Raw genomic sequence first — 16,653 nt, 5'->3', positions numbered from 1 at the left:
TTAAATCTTGTGTGAAAATGTCATTAAACTAACAAACAAATGTATATAGAGTCATGGCCAAAAATATCGGCACCCTTGGTAAATATGTTTAAAGGAAGCTGTGAAAATTAATGTATTGTTAATCCTTTTGTCATTTTATTTACAGTTTATTTATTTTATTTATTTATTTATTTACTCACTCTCGGCGTCACGATGCTGACTGATGCAAAATGGGATTCCTACCAAAGCATCATGGGTGCTGCCCCTTCCAGTGCCCTGTGCAAACCGCTGCGCCCCTATTAGGTGTAGGCCGGGGCTCGGAACAAGTAGTTCCACTCACCATTGTCAAAGCACTACCTCACTGGGTGAGACTGGATAACACTGGGAAAACGTACCCATTCTGCTTGGAACAGGGATGCTGTGGAAACCCCATCCTTCCCGAAGGAGGTTTCGGGAGCAGATACACCTATAGCATCCGATTAGGTGTATATGGAGAGATTTTATGTGATTAAAACCCTCTTGGGAAGGCAGAGTCTGTCAGGGAAACACGAGCTCTAAGGCTATACCGTGGACTATACACATACGAACCCAGCCTTCCATGGTTCTCACGGATTCATCATGAAGGCCTGGCGCCGGATGTTCCGCCGCATCCAGCTGCCTAGGGTGATGGAGGATCTCAACAGGGTCTACAGTACGGACACTCATATGTAACAGGCCGAGCGGTGGAAGTGTCACTGTGGCCGCCATATGGCCCAGGAGCCTCTGTAAAAGTTTCAGTGGGACCGCTGTCCTGCCCTTGAATGTATTCAAGCAGACTAACACCGACCGCGCATGTTCCTCTGTGAGGCCTGCTGTCTGTTCGACTAAATCCAACTCCATACCGAGAAAAGAGATCCTCTGCATTGGCGAGAGTTTGCTATTTTTCCCAGTTGACCCGATGGCCCAACAGGCTGAGGTGCCGGAGCACCAGGTCCCTGTGCTCGCACAACTGATTCCGAGATTGTGCTAGTATCAGCCAATCATCTATATAGTTGAGAATATAAACACCCTGCTGGTATGCATTGCACCTGCTGCTTCTTATACTCAAGCAGTGATCCGCGACAGCTGGATGCAATAATTTCATGCCAATGTGCATTGGCTCGTTTAGTTAACACTTGAAGTAGATTGGTCTATCAAAGTGATATCCCATTTTGCGTCGGTCACCGACGTAGCGTCGAGAGTGACTGACTGAAAGGGAAATGAGCTTCACAAATTAGTGAAGTGGCTTTAAGAAGAGGAAGTGTGTCTCTATCATCCTAATGCATGGTGAGGAGGAGAGTTTGAGTGGACTTTAAACTCTCCAAGGATCACAGCTGTAGAACTGCAGAAAATAGTTGAGTCTCGGGGTCAGAAAACCTAAAAAAAAATTGTCAAACAACATCTACATCACCACATGTTGTTTGGGAGGGTTTCAAGAAAAATTTTAGCAGCAAACACTCAGGATGGGTTTGGTGAAAACAGGGATAAAAATTACTTCATGTGTACAATGAAATATACTGCTGTATTTTTAATGTTGTAGGCCTATATTTCTGCTGGAGGTCCTGGACATCTTGTTTAGACACATGACATCTTTGATTCTATCAAATACCAACATAAAAAAAATCAGTAAGTGACTGACTCTGTTAGAAATCTTATAATGGACCATGTTTGGATCATCCAACCGTACAATAATCCAAACACAAACCTCAAAAACAACACAGAAGTGGGTCACTGAGCTCAAATCCAAGCTTCTGCTATGGTCATTCCAGTCGTCTGACCTGAACCCTACAGAAAATGAGAGGAGTGAACTGAAGAGGAGAAGCTGGGAATCTGAAGGGTCTGGAGTGATTCTGGATGAAGGAATGGTCTCTGATCTCTTGACCTCATCAGGCATTACAGGAGAAAATGTAGACCTGTTAAACTGGCAAATGGAGGTTTCAAAAAGTATTGAATAAAAGGGTGCCGTTCATTGTGGCCAATGTCTATTAGAGAAAAAAATTATTTCATAATGATATTTTTCCCCATTTTAAATAATTTTTATCCAATGAATGGTTCGATTTTTGTGATTTTTTTTATTTTTATAAAAGATCAAAAGGATTAACAACGCAGATGAATTTTCACAGCCTTCTTTGATTATATTCACGAAAGGTGCCAATATTTTTGCCCATGACTGTATTTGTGTCATAAAAAATGGCCAACTCAAGCAGATACTCGCCATCTACAAAAATATCTGTTCATCAGGTGTGTTATTTAGGCTGGAGATGAGAGACCTTCTGCGCCCTTCTTTTGATATTATCTCTCTTCCTTTCGTGTCTGTGTTTTATCAATTTGCTGTCAATTCCGCAACCCTACAGAGGATAAGTGGTTTGGAGAATGGATGCACGGTGTACACTTTTGTTTTTTGAAACATTTTGCAAGCTGTTCTGCATGCACCCCAGGGATTCTACTTATGTTGGCCCAGTTACCCGTTTTTTCCGCATCTGTGTTACACTCTTTTAAGGGGAAAGACATTCCCATTGGGAGCCACATTTGACACTAAAGTTTTTTTTCTCCTATGATCTGTTTATGGTTCATTAAACAATCTGATGCCTAATGGAATGCATTCTGAGAGTAAACCTGCTCAGACCATTTCCAAGAAACAGTGTTATGGACATGAGTAAAAGCGACAAACGTGGCTCGCCCCAGCGTTTCTCATGCAAACACATCATATTTCAAAAATAGAGATGAATAATAGGCTGACTCCTTCACAAACCATCAAAATCACTCCTTTGACGAACAAAGAGACAATTGACACAGATTCCTTTAAATGTCTAATGCACATATTCTTTCTCAGACACACAGCATTGCCATTTAACTCATTTTATTAACAAAATAGCTCTGAACATGCATTTTCAAATCCAAAAGAGAGGGTTCTCCAAAATTGGAAATAATTGTTCATCGTTGGACAATCCAGCTTGGCACATTAAAAGCATTTTTTTTTCTCCCTCATTTTTCAAACACAGTGGCAACAATTATAGAAACACATACCAGTCAAGACAAACAATGGTTTTATCAAACACATTAGTGGCTTGATCATAACCAGTAAAAGGGCAATAAATAGAAACGCATGCTTCCACATTCACACACGCTCGTCAGTAAGAATGCCATCAGACTTCATTGTGACCTGCTGAGAAGGCTTGCTTTCAAAGAGATGTGTCAAAGTCTGAAGTAAAGTAGCTTACTACTTCAGTTTCTTTCTTAGACAGCTGACAAAAGTACGCAAGGTTTTTCTTGAGGATCGCCTCGGCTAACCCTGACTCCACAAATGCTCACACATTAAACGGCAACACACGCAGTGGTGCTCAGATGTGGGGCAGAGGGGTCTCTTATACTCACTCCATCTGGAGCGCGCCTCCAATATACAGCTGTTAGAAACTCCAACACACATCCACACAGAAAAGGTCAAAGTAATTGGTTACATTGCAGAATCCTTTTTGTTTACAGCATTCCCATTGGAAATTGCCCTAAAACATTCCTATTTCCCCTCCCATGCAAAATCATATTCGATCATGGCTATAAAAAAACAAGGATTCACTGAGCACACTGGGAAACATAATTGCACTGATTGACTACAAAATCATCACATAGTTTGTTGTTACTACAATTAAAGGCAACAAAATCCTAAAAAAAAAAACATATTTTGTAATAATCAAATCATATGGGCACTTTTAAAATGGAATTCCGTGTATTAAAAAGAATAAAAAAAGAAACCAAATTGATGTTTAAAAATACAAACAAGTCAAGTCTCGCTTAGAAACCACAAATATAATGCCACAGTCTTCAGCATCAAGAAATACTGCTGAAATGCTGATAAGTAGAGGTTTTTTTTCTTTTCTTTAATTCATTAATCAAATACTAGTCACATGCACTCATGCAATCACTCTCCACTGCCTCGTCCTCAGCTACACGCAAGCGCACACATGCAGGCACACACAATAGTGTTCTATGGCGTGTTTTCCTCAGTCCGCATGACTGCATAGTAGCTCGATGTCTTTGTGACAAACAGTATTTGGTCTCCCATGGCAATTGTCACAAATTGAAACATCCTACATAAAGGCAAAAGTCTCACAAGTTGGAATGTGGCAGTAAGAGAGAACGGAAGACTCTTCACACAGTGTGTATGAATTTGTTTGTGTGTACCTTAGATATCTACATTTCTTGATCTACAGAGTGTCACTTTTAAACTATTAAGCTCCATTTGATCCAAGTTAGACCTGCTACTTGGATTGGCTATATCAATATGTCTGTTAGACCTAGAGGATGTTCCCATGAATACAGTGATACACAGTGATTTTCAGACAATCTGAATGTAAAATGGTTTCATATGCACCTAAAAGTACAGGATTTCCAAACTTTATGAGCAATGAATTTCCATGATTTTTCCCCTTAACTTTTTTCACCATTCAATTACTGGATAAAGAATTTGTAAAAATATTTTCATAATGACTCACAAAGACTGATTTCTATCTAAAGAAACAAACAAGAAAACTGAGCACTGAAATTAATTTACCTTTCTTTTATTTTTTAATTAATTTCCTCTTTTCAGGTCTGGAAAAAAACACTTTTAAAATTCAATGTAATTTCCAGGACCTTGGGAACCCTGTATATATTTATATGGCTAATTAGACTAGATTGCAAATACTTTCTTCACCAGTAGGGGATAGTACAAGAACAGAGTAGGAAGTGGATTCACCAACAGAATATCCCAAGTCTTGGCTAGAAATACTACAGAGATCTCAAAACTGAAAAACATTGCACTGCTTCCTCAAAGACCCATAGCTATGAAAACATTTGCACTGGATGTGTTTGTGTCTTAGTAAATGTAGATTTACAGCTTATTTCACAGGACTGTTTGTTGGGTCTTGAAGACCACAGTGTACCACCAAAGCATTGGTGTATCATTGCATTGTTGTAGCTTGGCATCATGATGCAAAAGTTATTGTTTAACACTGGCAAAAGGAAGACAGCTGGTTTGGAATCGGATTGTAGCGTCATAACTCTTACGGAGAATCCTATAGGAAGACTTTCTCAACTCACTGATAAGTTCAGAACTTTTTTAAAAACGGACGGTTTTTCTGGATTATGAGGGAATGTTCTTAGAGCTTGATGTAATCATGAGCACACAAGTTTATTTTAGGTAGATCAATGAAATTGAATGAAAAAAAAAATCCACCTCATTCATGGAGTTTCTTTAAGGCACCGAAAGCACTTCAAAAAGATATACAGCATTTTTCGAATCAGGTGTTTGCAGTCTCTGTAATCTGTGGGATGCACACGATATTTTGTGTCTAAAAAAACTTTCAGAAATGAATGAAAGTGTGCACCACTGAGTATAATGTTCAGGTGTGCATGCAAATTTCAGATCCAGACAGATGGTTTGCCTTCTCCGGACTTGCTGCTGCTGGTGCTCCCAGCACTCCCAGATTTTCCATGCTTAGACCGTTGCTTTCGCTCCTTCTGAGGTGCAGTGGTGATGTTGCTCTGAGGCTTCTCATCGATGTCATTGGTGTCATTCATCTCATCGTGGTTATTGCTAGCATTGTGCTGCAAGGTATAGGCTTGAATCGCTGCCTCTAATTGTATCACATCTTTGTTGATGGGAGGCGGTCTCGCCTCACCTGCAGATGGGAAGTTGTCTTCATTGGAGCCGTACTGCTGCTGCTCTTCCTGGGCGATGTTGGCACGGTTTTGCTTGCAAGCCATCTTGGCGTTGCTCAGGTCTGTGTACGGCATCGTCTCAGGCTTCACTACGATGTTATACCCTGGTGGTGCAGAAGGAGTGTTCCAGGAGAAGGGATAACCAACATAGTCTGCTTCTCGAACACCGCCCCCAACTCCGCCTCCTGGTTCCCCTTCGCTGAGTGAAGGCCCACCTACTCCGACAGACACGCCCCCGGCTGCAAGCAAGCTAAGCTGGTACTCATCATCGGTGGCTGATTCAGTTCGTTTGCGCAGTGCATCCCGGATAGTTCCTACTCCGAGGTGAATCATTTCCCACAGGTTTAGTAGCAGGCAAATGCAGCTGACGCCGTACATAATTCGGAGGAAGATGGTTTTTTCAGTGGGGCGTGAGATGAAGCAGTCCACGTGGTGTGGACAGGGTTTATCTGAGCACACAAAGATTGGTTCCACTCGAAAGCCGTATAACAGGTACTGTCCCGCCAGAAAGCCTGCCTCCAGTGCGGAGCGTGTCAGCAGCTGTAACACATACACTCGCATCAGACCATCGTCTCGTATTCGCCGGCGCCCATCGTGGCGCACTTTGGGTTTGGGACGTGGTGGCACCAGCTCACGACGCGTGTTGTCTATCTCAGGCACTTCATAGATCATGGGGTCATCCTCGCGTTCCTCTTCCCCATCCTCATGTCCTGGCCGATGCTGCCGTGCACCAAAGTACATCTTTCTCGGTCTGCGCTGAGTGTATCCGTCCCCTACTGAGTTTCTTACGGCTGGGGCCCCGGCCCCCGCACCGCCCCTCAATTCCTCGTTGTGGGAGATCTTATTGGCTGCGTAGCCCATATAGAGCAGAGAGGGCATGGCGGACAGGATGATCTGAAAGACCCAGAATCGCACGTGCGAAAGCGGCGCAAAGGCATCGTAGCAGACATTCTCACATCCCGGCTGGCCCGAGTTGCAGACAAACTTGCTCTGCTCATCGTAGTATATGGACTCGCCGCCCACCACAGTCAGCACGATGCGGAAGACAACTAGCGCAGTGAGCCAGAGTTTCCCCACCGACGTGGAGTGGTGCTGGATCTCCTCCAGCAGACGTGTCAGGAAGCTCCAGCTCATGACGTCTGATGACAACGGGGCAGACAGCGTCCCACACTGCACAGCTCACAGACTCTGTGGACAAACACAGAGAGTTCCAAATATAATTCAAAGTTCATACCTTAAAACAATTACATACAGTATGTGAAGCATAATTACAGTATTTTTAGTGCAGTTTTTGATGTGCATTGACAGTTAATAAAATATATATTGTGTATGGAATGAATGAATAGATGCTCTTTTAAGTAAAAGAGCAATTTAAAACAACCCAGTCTTTCAGAAATTAAGCTATAAAGGAAAAATGTATGATACAACCATTACTAGGGATGAACGATATTGGATTTTTGGTGATATCCGATATGCCAATAATTTTCAACTCATTTTGGCTGATAGCCGATGCCGATATATATTTATTTTTAATTTTGGTTAGATTTTTAACAAAAACTCATTTGTTAGAATTAAATAAACAACAAAGTTATTTTATAATGACAGTACACTGAAGATCTGAAAGTACCTATAAATAAACTATATTAGGAGCCCGCGGAGGCTGCCGCTGCACGTGCTATTACTGTTTCATTCACCGAACGTTGATTCTGTACGTGCTTTCTCAGTTTAAATGCAGCAATCCAACTGAGTGAATCTCATCACCATTCAGGCAAAACTTTGCTGACATGATCTAATCGCTAGCACACCCTGAGAACATGTGAGTTAATGTATTCCTCTTGTCTGCAAGACATATCGGCAAATTCAGATATTGCTCCGATAATATCGTGCATCCCTAATCTGAATCTAAGACAACTTTTTATGTTTTTGTAAATGAAAACCAGTAAATGGCTACTATTACAATTACTTAGGGGTGTGACGGTTAGTATATAACCGTGAGACCGGCGGTTATAGTTGAACACCATCATTAGAACTCTATAACCGCCAAAACCGTGTCATTAAAATATTTTTTACAAACCTTTTTTATCAAAAATTATTTTCATTTTTTAGATAGGATCATAAGATGCACAATATATTGGGAGACATGGTTTTTACCACTTAATGAAGTTTTGTAAATCGTCAGACATGATATTTACCACTTCATAAAATTTTGCTTTGTAGAAAACCTTTCTTAAAAACGAATTTCGTTTTGTACAAATTTTATCTTAATTTTAATAAATGTTTCATCAACCAATGTCATGTATTTTAATAAATAAAAAGCAAATATAGCAGACAATGATAACCGTGACATGGAAGCACCAGCGCGCCACGTTCACTTGCACTGCACTGTGAACTACTAGAGCACATCTCATCGTAAATGAAACTCAGCGTAGGCCTATGCCTCATACATTAGCATTAAATATCTTTGCTGCATCCTTTCTAGAACAGACAATGGCTTTTTTTGCGGCTTGCATCAGCAATTTGAAATTTGCTCAAAAAACGTTGGTGCGGATGATGAGTTTTGTGACAGATCTCCTTAATAAACGGAGGTCTGAAATCTCTGCCCCTTTACCGATCAGAGTGGCGCTGATACGGAGTTAACCCGCTATCTCCAAGAACAACCAATTGACTCTACGGCAGATCCCCCACCCCCCGACGGTTATGTTATGAACCGTCACTTTTGACTCACGTCATAACCGTCATCACCAATTATGAAACCGGCACACCCCTACAATTACTATATTTCTAAATTAAATATTAAAAACTAAAATAAACATTGTGTATAAACCAATGTGTATAAAATTTTATAAAATTGTTTTTAAAGAAAAAATTACTGAACGTTAGATGACAACAAAGGTAAACAAATTAAGGAAATATGAAATTAGCACTATTAAAGATCCAATAATTTTATATCCAAAATTGATAAGATTGATAACAGATCTGGTTCCAATATATACCAATTTTCATCCGTATAGTTAATTGTGTATTCTGCTAGATATATTGTTTGGTAAGAGGTCAACCTAGTGTTAATAGACTCAATGAACGGAACTCTCTCTTTCACACACACATACGCAGACACAATTACCTTGAGCACTGAGCCTGAACCACACAAATCTTCCCTGAGGGAGAACAGCTGTGGTGAGCGGGTGAGTGTGTGACCTCTTGGGTTTGTCTCTACTCATTCTTCTTGTTTTGCTTTTTTTTAATGCATGTTTGAATTTCTTCTTTCAATAAAGCAGGTAGTGATTGTTATGACCATATTAGGCCATGCCTGAGCAAATACAAGGGAGATATATAATATTATAATATCTCATTTAATGTGACCAACTATATACTATGCATGTTTTAAAGGAGAAGAGAACAGACTAATTTATTTCTTCTCAAAGGTCACCGTTATCCAACTCAACAGGACCAGAGGGTCCAGGGCTTTCCTGCTCCTCCTGCCCAGAAGAGGACCTCAGCAGTGGGCATGCGCTCATATGTTCTAGCCCTTCACCTTTAATCTGTGTCTCACTATGCTGGTAGAGGCACTGGGGTGAGGAACAAAGACTTAGATTGTGACTCATATGTAGGCACACAAACAAAGTACAGACACAGAAAATACAAAAGACGCACAGAAAACGAGAAGGATCCACTGGTCACTCTGGAGCATCTGGCCTTGAATGACTGCTGTTGCTATTATGCCCCCATCATCTCACCATCACTCTTTTATTTCTCTTTCTCTATCATGCTCTCTCTCTCTCTCTCTCTCTCAAAGGCTGAAACAGCACTCACTCCCAAAGGGAATAAAGGACTTTGTTTGTATCTCTGCCTGTTGAACACGCTCAGTCAAACACAGGCGCTGGCCACAGGGACTCAACTAACAACCATAAAATAATATAAAAATGTTATTGTGTGTGTATTAGACATGCTTGAACAAAGTCAATTGTGCCTCAGCATTAGTATTGTGTCACTTTTATGATATGTCAAAGGGGGCAAGACATCCCTTTTTGGTTTCATGCCAAGTTAAAAACAAAAATCTGTTTGTTATGCTTTAATTAATTACATTACTTGATAAGAGCTAAGAGTTATTTATTGCAAAACAATTATCAACATCAAAGAAGACAGATACAATTATATAATGATATTTAAACACAAACTCATACGAGCTACTGTACTTTTCCCTCTACATAATGAATAAAAATCATCACCAGATATATTTCAGTCTATTTTATTTCAAACATTTGGAGTCAGTGTTTTTTTGTTTAATGAAATTAATACTTTTATTTAACAAGAAAGCATTCAATACATCAAAAGTCTTAGCAAATACATTTGCAATGTTACAAAAAACATATTCCAAATAAATTACTTTTTTGTTTTCACAAAAATATAAGCACAACCATTTTCAACACTGATAATAATATTTCTTGAGCAGCAAATCAGCATATTGATTTCTGAAGGATCATGTGACACAGAAGACCGGAGTAATGATGCTGAAAATTCAGATTTGCTTTCTCAGGAATAAACTGCATTTTACAAAAAATATGAAACTGAAAAAGAAGAGGTTACTCTAGTAATATTATAAAATCATTATAAGATCATTTTTACTGTATTTTTGAGCAAATAAATGCATCCCTTGTTTGCATAAATGGCCTTTTTTACACAGTAGTGTATATGTTTTTTTTTCCTATACAGAGAACAAGTTCATGCCGCACAAACCAAAACGTTTTGTCCTGAATACATTAAGGCATTCCTGGTATAATTGTTGATCCTATTCACTGATTAAAGCCTGAGTCCCGTTACGCATGTGGGTCTCTAGCTCCACACACACACACACACACACACACACACGCTCAGTTCTCATGCCCTGCCCCTTGGCGGGGACAGACAGTGTACAGATTCAGCAAAATGCCCCTGTGACCATGTCAAAGCCAATCTATACCCTTCACTTATCCATCCACACTCCCTCTCTCTCTCTCAGTCTGCCATCTCATTTGTTTACAGTGTGTCACAACCTTTTTTGACTTATGTTCCCAAGAGCCCCATTGCACCCCTTTACAAATTTTCAACCAGAAATGTGCTCTTTTCATTACATAACATAGTGAATATAATTTAGTATTTTCATTAGTATTAGTTCACAAACAAACAATTCCTTCGACAGCTCCAATATTACTTAAACTGTAGATTAATAAAAATATTGTTAGAATTGGCTGTTTGATTCTGGTTTAATATCTGATGTAGTCCACGCATTTAAATAAAAAATAAACCCAATATATATTTATTTTGCCTCATTATACAGTTAATATCATTAAGCACTTTCAGTATTATATGAATAGTTCACAAATACATTTGAAAATGAAAACAGACAGACAGACAGACAGACAAGCAAAGCAAAATAAATCCCAGATATTAAACCAGAAATGTGCTCCTCCTACCTCATAATATAATGAATATGATTTTAGCATTTTCGTTATTACATGAATAGTTCACTCTTAAATAAATAAACAAAGGAAAACAACAATCCTCTGACAACCCTTACATTATTAAAAGACTAATATTAACAATGCTGTTTTAGGGGTTTGGAAAAGCAGAATGTAGCCCCTGACTGAGATTCACTTGTTCACAGTAAACAGTGTCACATAACATAACACATGCCATATCTACAGAAGACACTTAAGGTAAAAGTCCCATCCAGTTCAAGTCAAATCAGGTCAAACAGCACTGATGTATTTGCCTGTTAAGTCACAGAAGCACATGCCATGAAAGTTGTACTCACACATACTCGACATTCTGTCTTTCCCTGTCTGCTTTCCCTCATTTTTGTATCCCCCTCCTTTCTTCTCTTTTGAAGAGCAGCCCAAGACATCAGAGACCACTGACCTTCTAGCAGCACATTAGAGACCAACACACACATACTGTATGTGCACACAAAGCGCGCGTCTCCATGAAGAATGCGTGAGGGGGAGACTCTCAGAAAAGCGCACAAAAGCCCTTTACCCCAAAAAACTGGGTCAGAGAGGGTTGTGGTTTGAGGGGGGAGTGTTATGTTTTGATGTGGGAGGTTGGGTGGGTTAATATCCCTGACAGCGCGAGAGCAGACAATGATGAGGGGAGAACAAGAGAAGAAAGCCAAAATTAAGGGTGATGATCAGCCTGTTACAAGAAACCAGAAGATTTACTCAACCTCTTTCCTCAACACACACACACACACACACAAAGACATGCACACTTGTCACAGATAAGTGAGTAAACAATATTTCTCCCTTAATCTTATCGCCTACTTCCTCTCTGAAGCCCCCCTTCCCTTCTCTCTAGCACTTTCACAGCACACTGCTGGAAGGAAGGGAACTTCTTAATGCTTGCTCTTGTACTGTATTCATCGGCCCATCTTTGGTCATGGCTTAAATTAGAGCTTCTAGCGATCTCCAGCGCTCACATTCTTATCCATACCCTGTGTTCCCTTTCGTTCTTATCACGCCCCACTCTCTCTTTCTGTGTTTCTCTCACAGTAAAGAGTGCGGCGAGATTAAAATCGCAGTATTTCACAGCTATTTCCACAGACAGTGAGAAGGAAAAATCTCATTAAAATTCGACACACATTTCCCAAGTGCGATAAGAAAACAATCATTTAATATGACTATGTTACTTTGTAAAGAGAGAAGCATTCCGGAATTTGCAATGAAAATTAGCATTTTCCCTGTAATTATGATTTGTTACGGAAGAATTTTATTGTAGATTATGGCTCGGAAATTGATGTGAAAGATTTCTCTGTTAAGTCAACTTGAAATGTGATAAATTAATTTATGATAGAATCTGATGACAGCCTGAGGTATCTTCATTTTATCCTGCACAATAAAGATCTTAGGGTTTACTCTATCATACTGTCCCTTGTTCTGTGTGCTTGTAAGTCTTTGGGTGGACTCTTTAAATCAGAAGCTCCTAAAATAAGCAGATGCATAAAGACTTTAAAATTAAAATCCAGTTGGTGAGTTAACTTAAAAGAATCCTTGCACAGTGTTGAACTGCACAGACAGACAAAACCAATAAAGAAATAAAAAACATCTATAACTAAAATACAAATTAAAGTAACATTGAATTTGTATTCATTAATTGGTATTTATTTGTATTAATAAAAAACTACTGACAAATAAAAGTAATACACCTCTGAATAACGTATTATTATATGATTAAAAAATCATAATAATTAATAATTAATAAATAAATAAAAAAAAGTTGTCAAACTCACTGTGATCAGAGTGCATTGGTCACGGTCTGTGTGTCCGATTCTCTAAAAAGAACTGACTCAAGAGTCAATTGTGCCAGAAATTTGACTACACTGGTTGTGGTGTATGTTTTTGATTTAATAACAACTGAAGGAGTCATTCTTTAATTGAACTACCAAATACACTGGCAGCACTGTAGATTAAATAACATTGCTGTGGCACCACTGAATAATTAATGCAGGAAACTCTAGCAGAGTATTTTACTAAGGATGCACCAATATTAAATTTCTCTGCCAATACTGATAGCGGATCATTCAGAATGACATCTCCCAATACTGACAGTTTGGGTTTCCCAAGGAAAACAATCTGTATCTATTTGCTCGCACATGAGCAGCTCCGTTTCATCTCGGAAACGTGTTCTGTGTTTACGTTGCCAAATTCTGCCGTGTAAATAGCAAATCCGTCATGGCATGGCATCCGTCAACTGGCTCTTAAAGGGAATGGAAGATGAGACTCAGATTAATTTATTGCACGTTACACCCACAAAAACACCCATTATACATTAATAGAACAGGGACAACCCATTTAGACCATGTGCCCGGGCGCGCCAACCATGTGTCCGTCGTTAAAATAGCAAAAGTGGATTGGAAAAAAAAAGTACCAGGTACTGTATCCAATGGAAAACTCCCCAAAAGTGAACCATACCAAACCACAGGATGCCATACCATGCAGTGGAAAAGTACCATAAGAGTCTGTCAGTTCATAAAGTTTAATATTAAGTTTATTTCTACAAACTGAAAGTAAGGCACTACAGTGCATTTGTATGCAGGCGGTTGAGTCCATTTGCCTAGAAATATGTATTTGATATGCGCCAGTTTGAGTCAGCGGTAAATTTAATTGTATAGCCTAGTATGCACTTGAACACAATGCCTTAATTTTGTGTTGAATCGTCCAATGTGAACTTTTAGCATACATGTTATTTTGATTGATGACGACCGCTGTGGTTGAATCAGGTTTAGATTAGTCTTGAATGTACAATGCATGCTTATCAGAGGGAAATACTTTGCATATGATTATGTATGTATAGGGAGGTGTACTGGAGTGGAAACATAATATGTTGGAGCACAGCTTGAGGCATTTGTAAGTGTCATGAATACGCAGTTACTCACACATAAACCCTGCTAAATACATAACTGAGAGAGAGAGAGAGAGAAAGGTTGTCATACCTCTACCTCCGCAGGCATCCCAGCACCTGCCTGTGTTCCTAACACTTTTTAATTAGTGGTGGGAGGGCAGATATTTAATTAGTGTTAACTAGGCAGACAGCGCTGTGAAAAACAAATTGGGAGGTGTGTAAGATTAAAATGTTTGCTGTTACGATAAGAGATAAATGCAGCATCTATTTTGCAATTATTTGAATGAAGCAAGGTCTTATATTCTTCCCACAGAGGCTAAAACAAATTAGTGATTTTAAATCTTAACACTGTGTCATATCTTCAGTATTAAGTTCATCTGACCTAAAGAAGAAAACCCAAGAAGATCCACTGACGCAGATTATACCTACATGGGGGGTGGGGGAAAATGCATACAATTATTTTCCAGCATTTGGTGTGGTTTCTTGCTAGCATGGTGTGCTTATTAAAGGACATAAAAACCATCTGGAGTTTACTGCTAGAGCTCATTACCACGCACCACCTATTATTTGTTTAATCCCTGATAACACCCAGCACACAGCAGATAATCATATAAAGTGTCTTGCAGCTAAATTAGAGTCTAATTATAGGCCATCAGTGTATTCCATCATCAAATATTAATTTAATGATTAATTAAAACATAAATGTACATGCAGAGAAACACTATAGACTTTCTTTTTTATGTAAGCAAGCGGCAAATACTTTTCCCCAATAAGGTTCATTAGTTAACCACATTAGTACATTAACTAATACTTCTACAGAATTTAATAATCTTAGTTAATATTAATTTCACCATTTACTAATGGATTATTAAAATAGCTAGTTGTGTTTGTTAACAGTAGTTAATGCTCTGTGATCTAACGTATAAATAATGAATTACAATTTTCATTAACTAACATTAAAAAAGTTTACTAATAGAGTAATAAATGTATAGTTCATTGTTCATTCATGTTAGTTACTACTTTAACTAATGACTTGTATGTTACCAAATATTTTTAATTTGTTTCTTCCTACTAACTAAAATCTTTTGATTGCCTTCATTAAAATCTAAAGTTAAGCTTTTAAGCAGTTTTTTTTTATAAAACTCATGATATGCTTCTTTACAGACCAACCTGTGAAACGTACATTAAAGTCCCCATGAAATCCAAATGTAATTTTTTTGGGTGTTAGTATCAATATGTTAGTCTTAAGGTTGTCTATAAGGCAGTGTGCTCCAAAAACAGTGACAAAATACACATTTAGAAGATGAGCATTCAAAGCTTGCAGTTCGTCACTTCCACCAAAAATGCTCATCAAAATACTTCCATCTTCTCATTAAATCTTCTGTCCAATCATATGCTCTCTAGATTCTGAAGCATCTGCCCCCTGCACTATAAATAGATGCTGAACAACAGACTGAGATCGGTCACTTGTTCACAGTGTAGTATTTCCTGTACAATGAGTGGTTCTTAGTGCACAATGTTGCGATAGGGAACAATTCATATATGCTTTCAATATATATGCAGTATATGTAAATGAGGTCTGGTTTCATGAGAAACATAATCCAGACTTTGGCTTTGGTCCAGAGACGCGATGGCACAGAGCGGATCACATGCACAAGTCGGCATATATTAAAAACTTTTACAACTACACAGCCTCAGCATGATTATAACCACTATTTTGTTTCAATAAGTGTTTCTTATTGAATCTAGGATATAAACAAAACGCTAGTCGCTATTTTTAAAAAGGGGGTGGAGATGCTTGATATGTCTTGCCCTCTCTTCCTGTTTCAGTGGAAATTACGTTACCACATAGAATAATGCTGCGTGTTTCATGGGACCTTTAATGCTGTGTTAGTCTTCATAAGACAGGGAATTTATGTTAAAATGAGACACTTTCTAACAGATTGCTATTTTTTATATGATCTGTCTGTATTGCATACTAGTTTATTATTAACTTTAGCTATTTACATTTTTAAAGGGGTCATTTGATGCCATTTCAAGTTTTCCTTTCTCTGGAGTGTAACAAGCTGTTTGTGAATAGATAAGATCCAAAGTTAAGATAAGATAAGATAGATAAGTTGCAAATAATGAAGTCTCAAATCCAAAGAGATATTCTTTATTAAAGTTAAGACTCCGTCACATCCCCCTAAAACGGCTCGTTCTTACACACCCCCACGTGTCTACGTCACTGTGTGGGAAGATTTGCATAACGCAGCACAAATGTTCACGCAAAGAAAGAAGGTGTAACTTTTATTCTCGCTGTTGCTGCTGCTGCCATGTTGTGGAGACACTGTGTGTTTCATTGTGAAAGAGAAACTACTTTGATTGGTCTTCAAAAAGAGGACACGACTAGAAATCAGTGGTTAAGTTGTATTTCAACAATGTTGCAGAACAGTCCAACTCAAATATTCATATGTGTTCAGCGCATTTTGCAGAGGAACCAGTAGCCCACTGGATGCTACAAATGCTTAATTTGTAATGGGATTTATTGGTTTTGACTCGTCGCAACTAGACACGTAGCATCACAGTATGTTAAGGGGTGTAACA

The 16,653-nt window shown here is 38.8% G+C and overlaps 1 protein-coding gene across 2 annotated transcripts in view; it reads right to left on the bottom strand.

The window, feature by feature from the left end:
- Positions 1–2,840: 2,840 nt before the first annotated feature.
- LOC127953947 (gap junction gamma-1 protein) overlaps positions 2,841–16,653 on the bottom strand; it is a 32,502-nt gene continuing 18,689 nt past the window's right edge. The window contains exons 1-2 of one of the 2 annotated variants that reach the window (XM_052553321.1): positions 11,486–11,660; positions 2,841–6,882 (exon numbers count right to left, since the gene is read on the bottom strand). In XM_052553321.1, coding sequence (XP_052409281.1) covers positions 5,395–6,828 — 1,434 coding nt within the window. In that variant the 5' untranslated portion in view covers positions 6,829–6,882; positions 11,486–11,660 and the 3' untranslated portion in view covers positions 2,841–5,394. Of the gene's footprint in view, positions 6,883–11,485; positions 11,661–16,653 lie in introns of those variants that run through there. The other variant, XM_052553320.1, reaches the window with a different exon arrangement.

This window comes from Carassius gibelio, chromosome B3, assembly GCF_023724105.1.
Source record: "Carassius gibelio isolate Cgi1373 ecotype wild population from Czech Republic chromosome B3, carGib1.2-hapl.c, whole genome shotgun sequence".
Lineage (NCBI taxonomy): Eukaryota > Metazoa > Chordata > Actinopteri > Cypriniformes > Cyprinidae > Carassius > Carassius gibelio.
The sequence above is the reverse complement of the archived record's forward strand: the minus strand, read 5'-3'. Positions and strand labels throughout refer to the sequence as shown.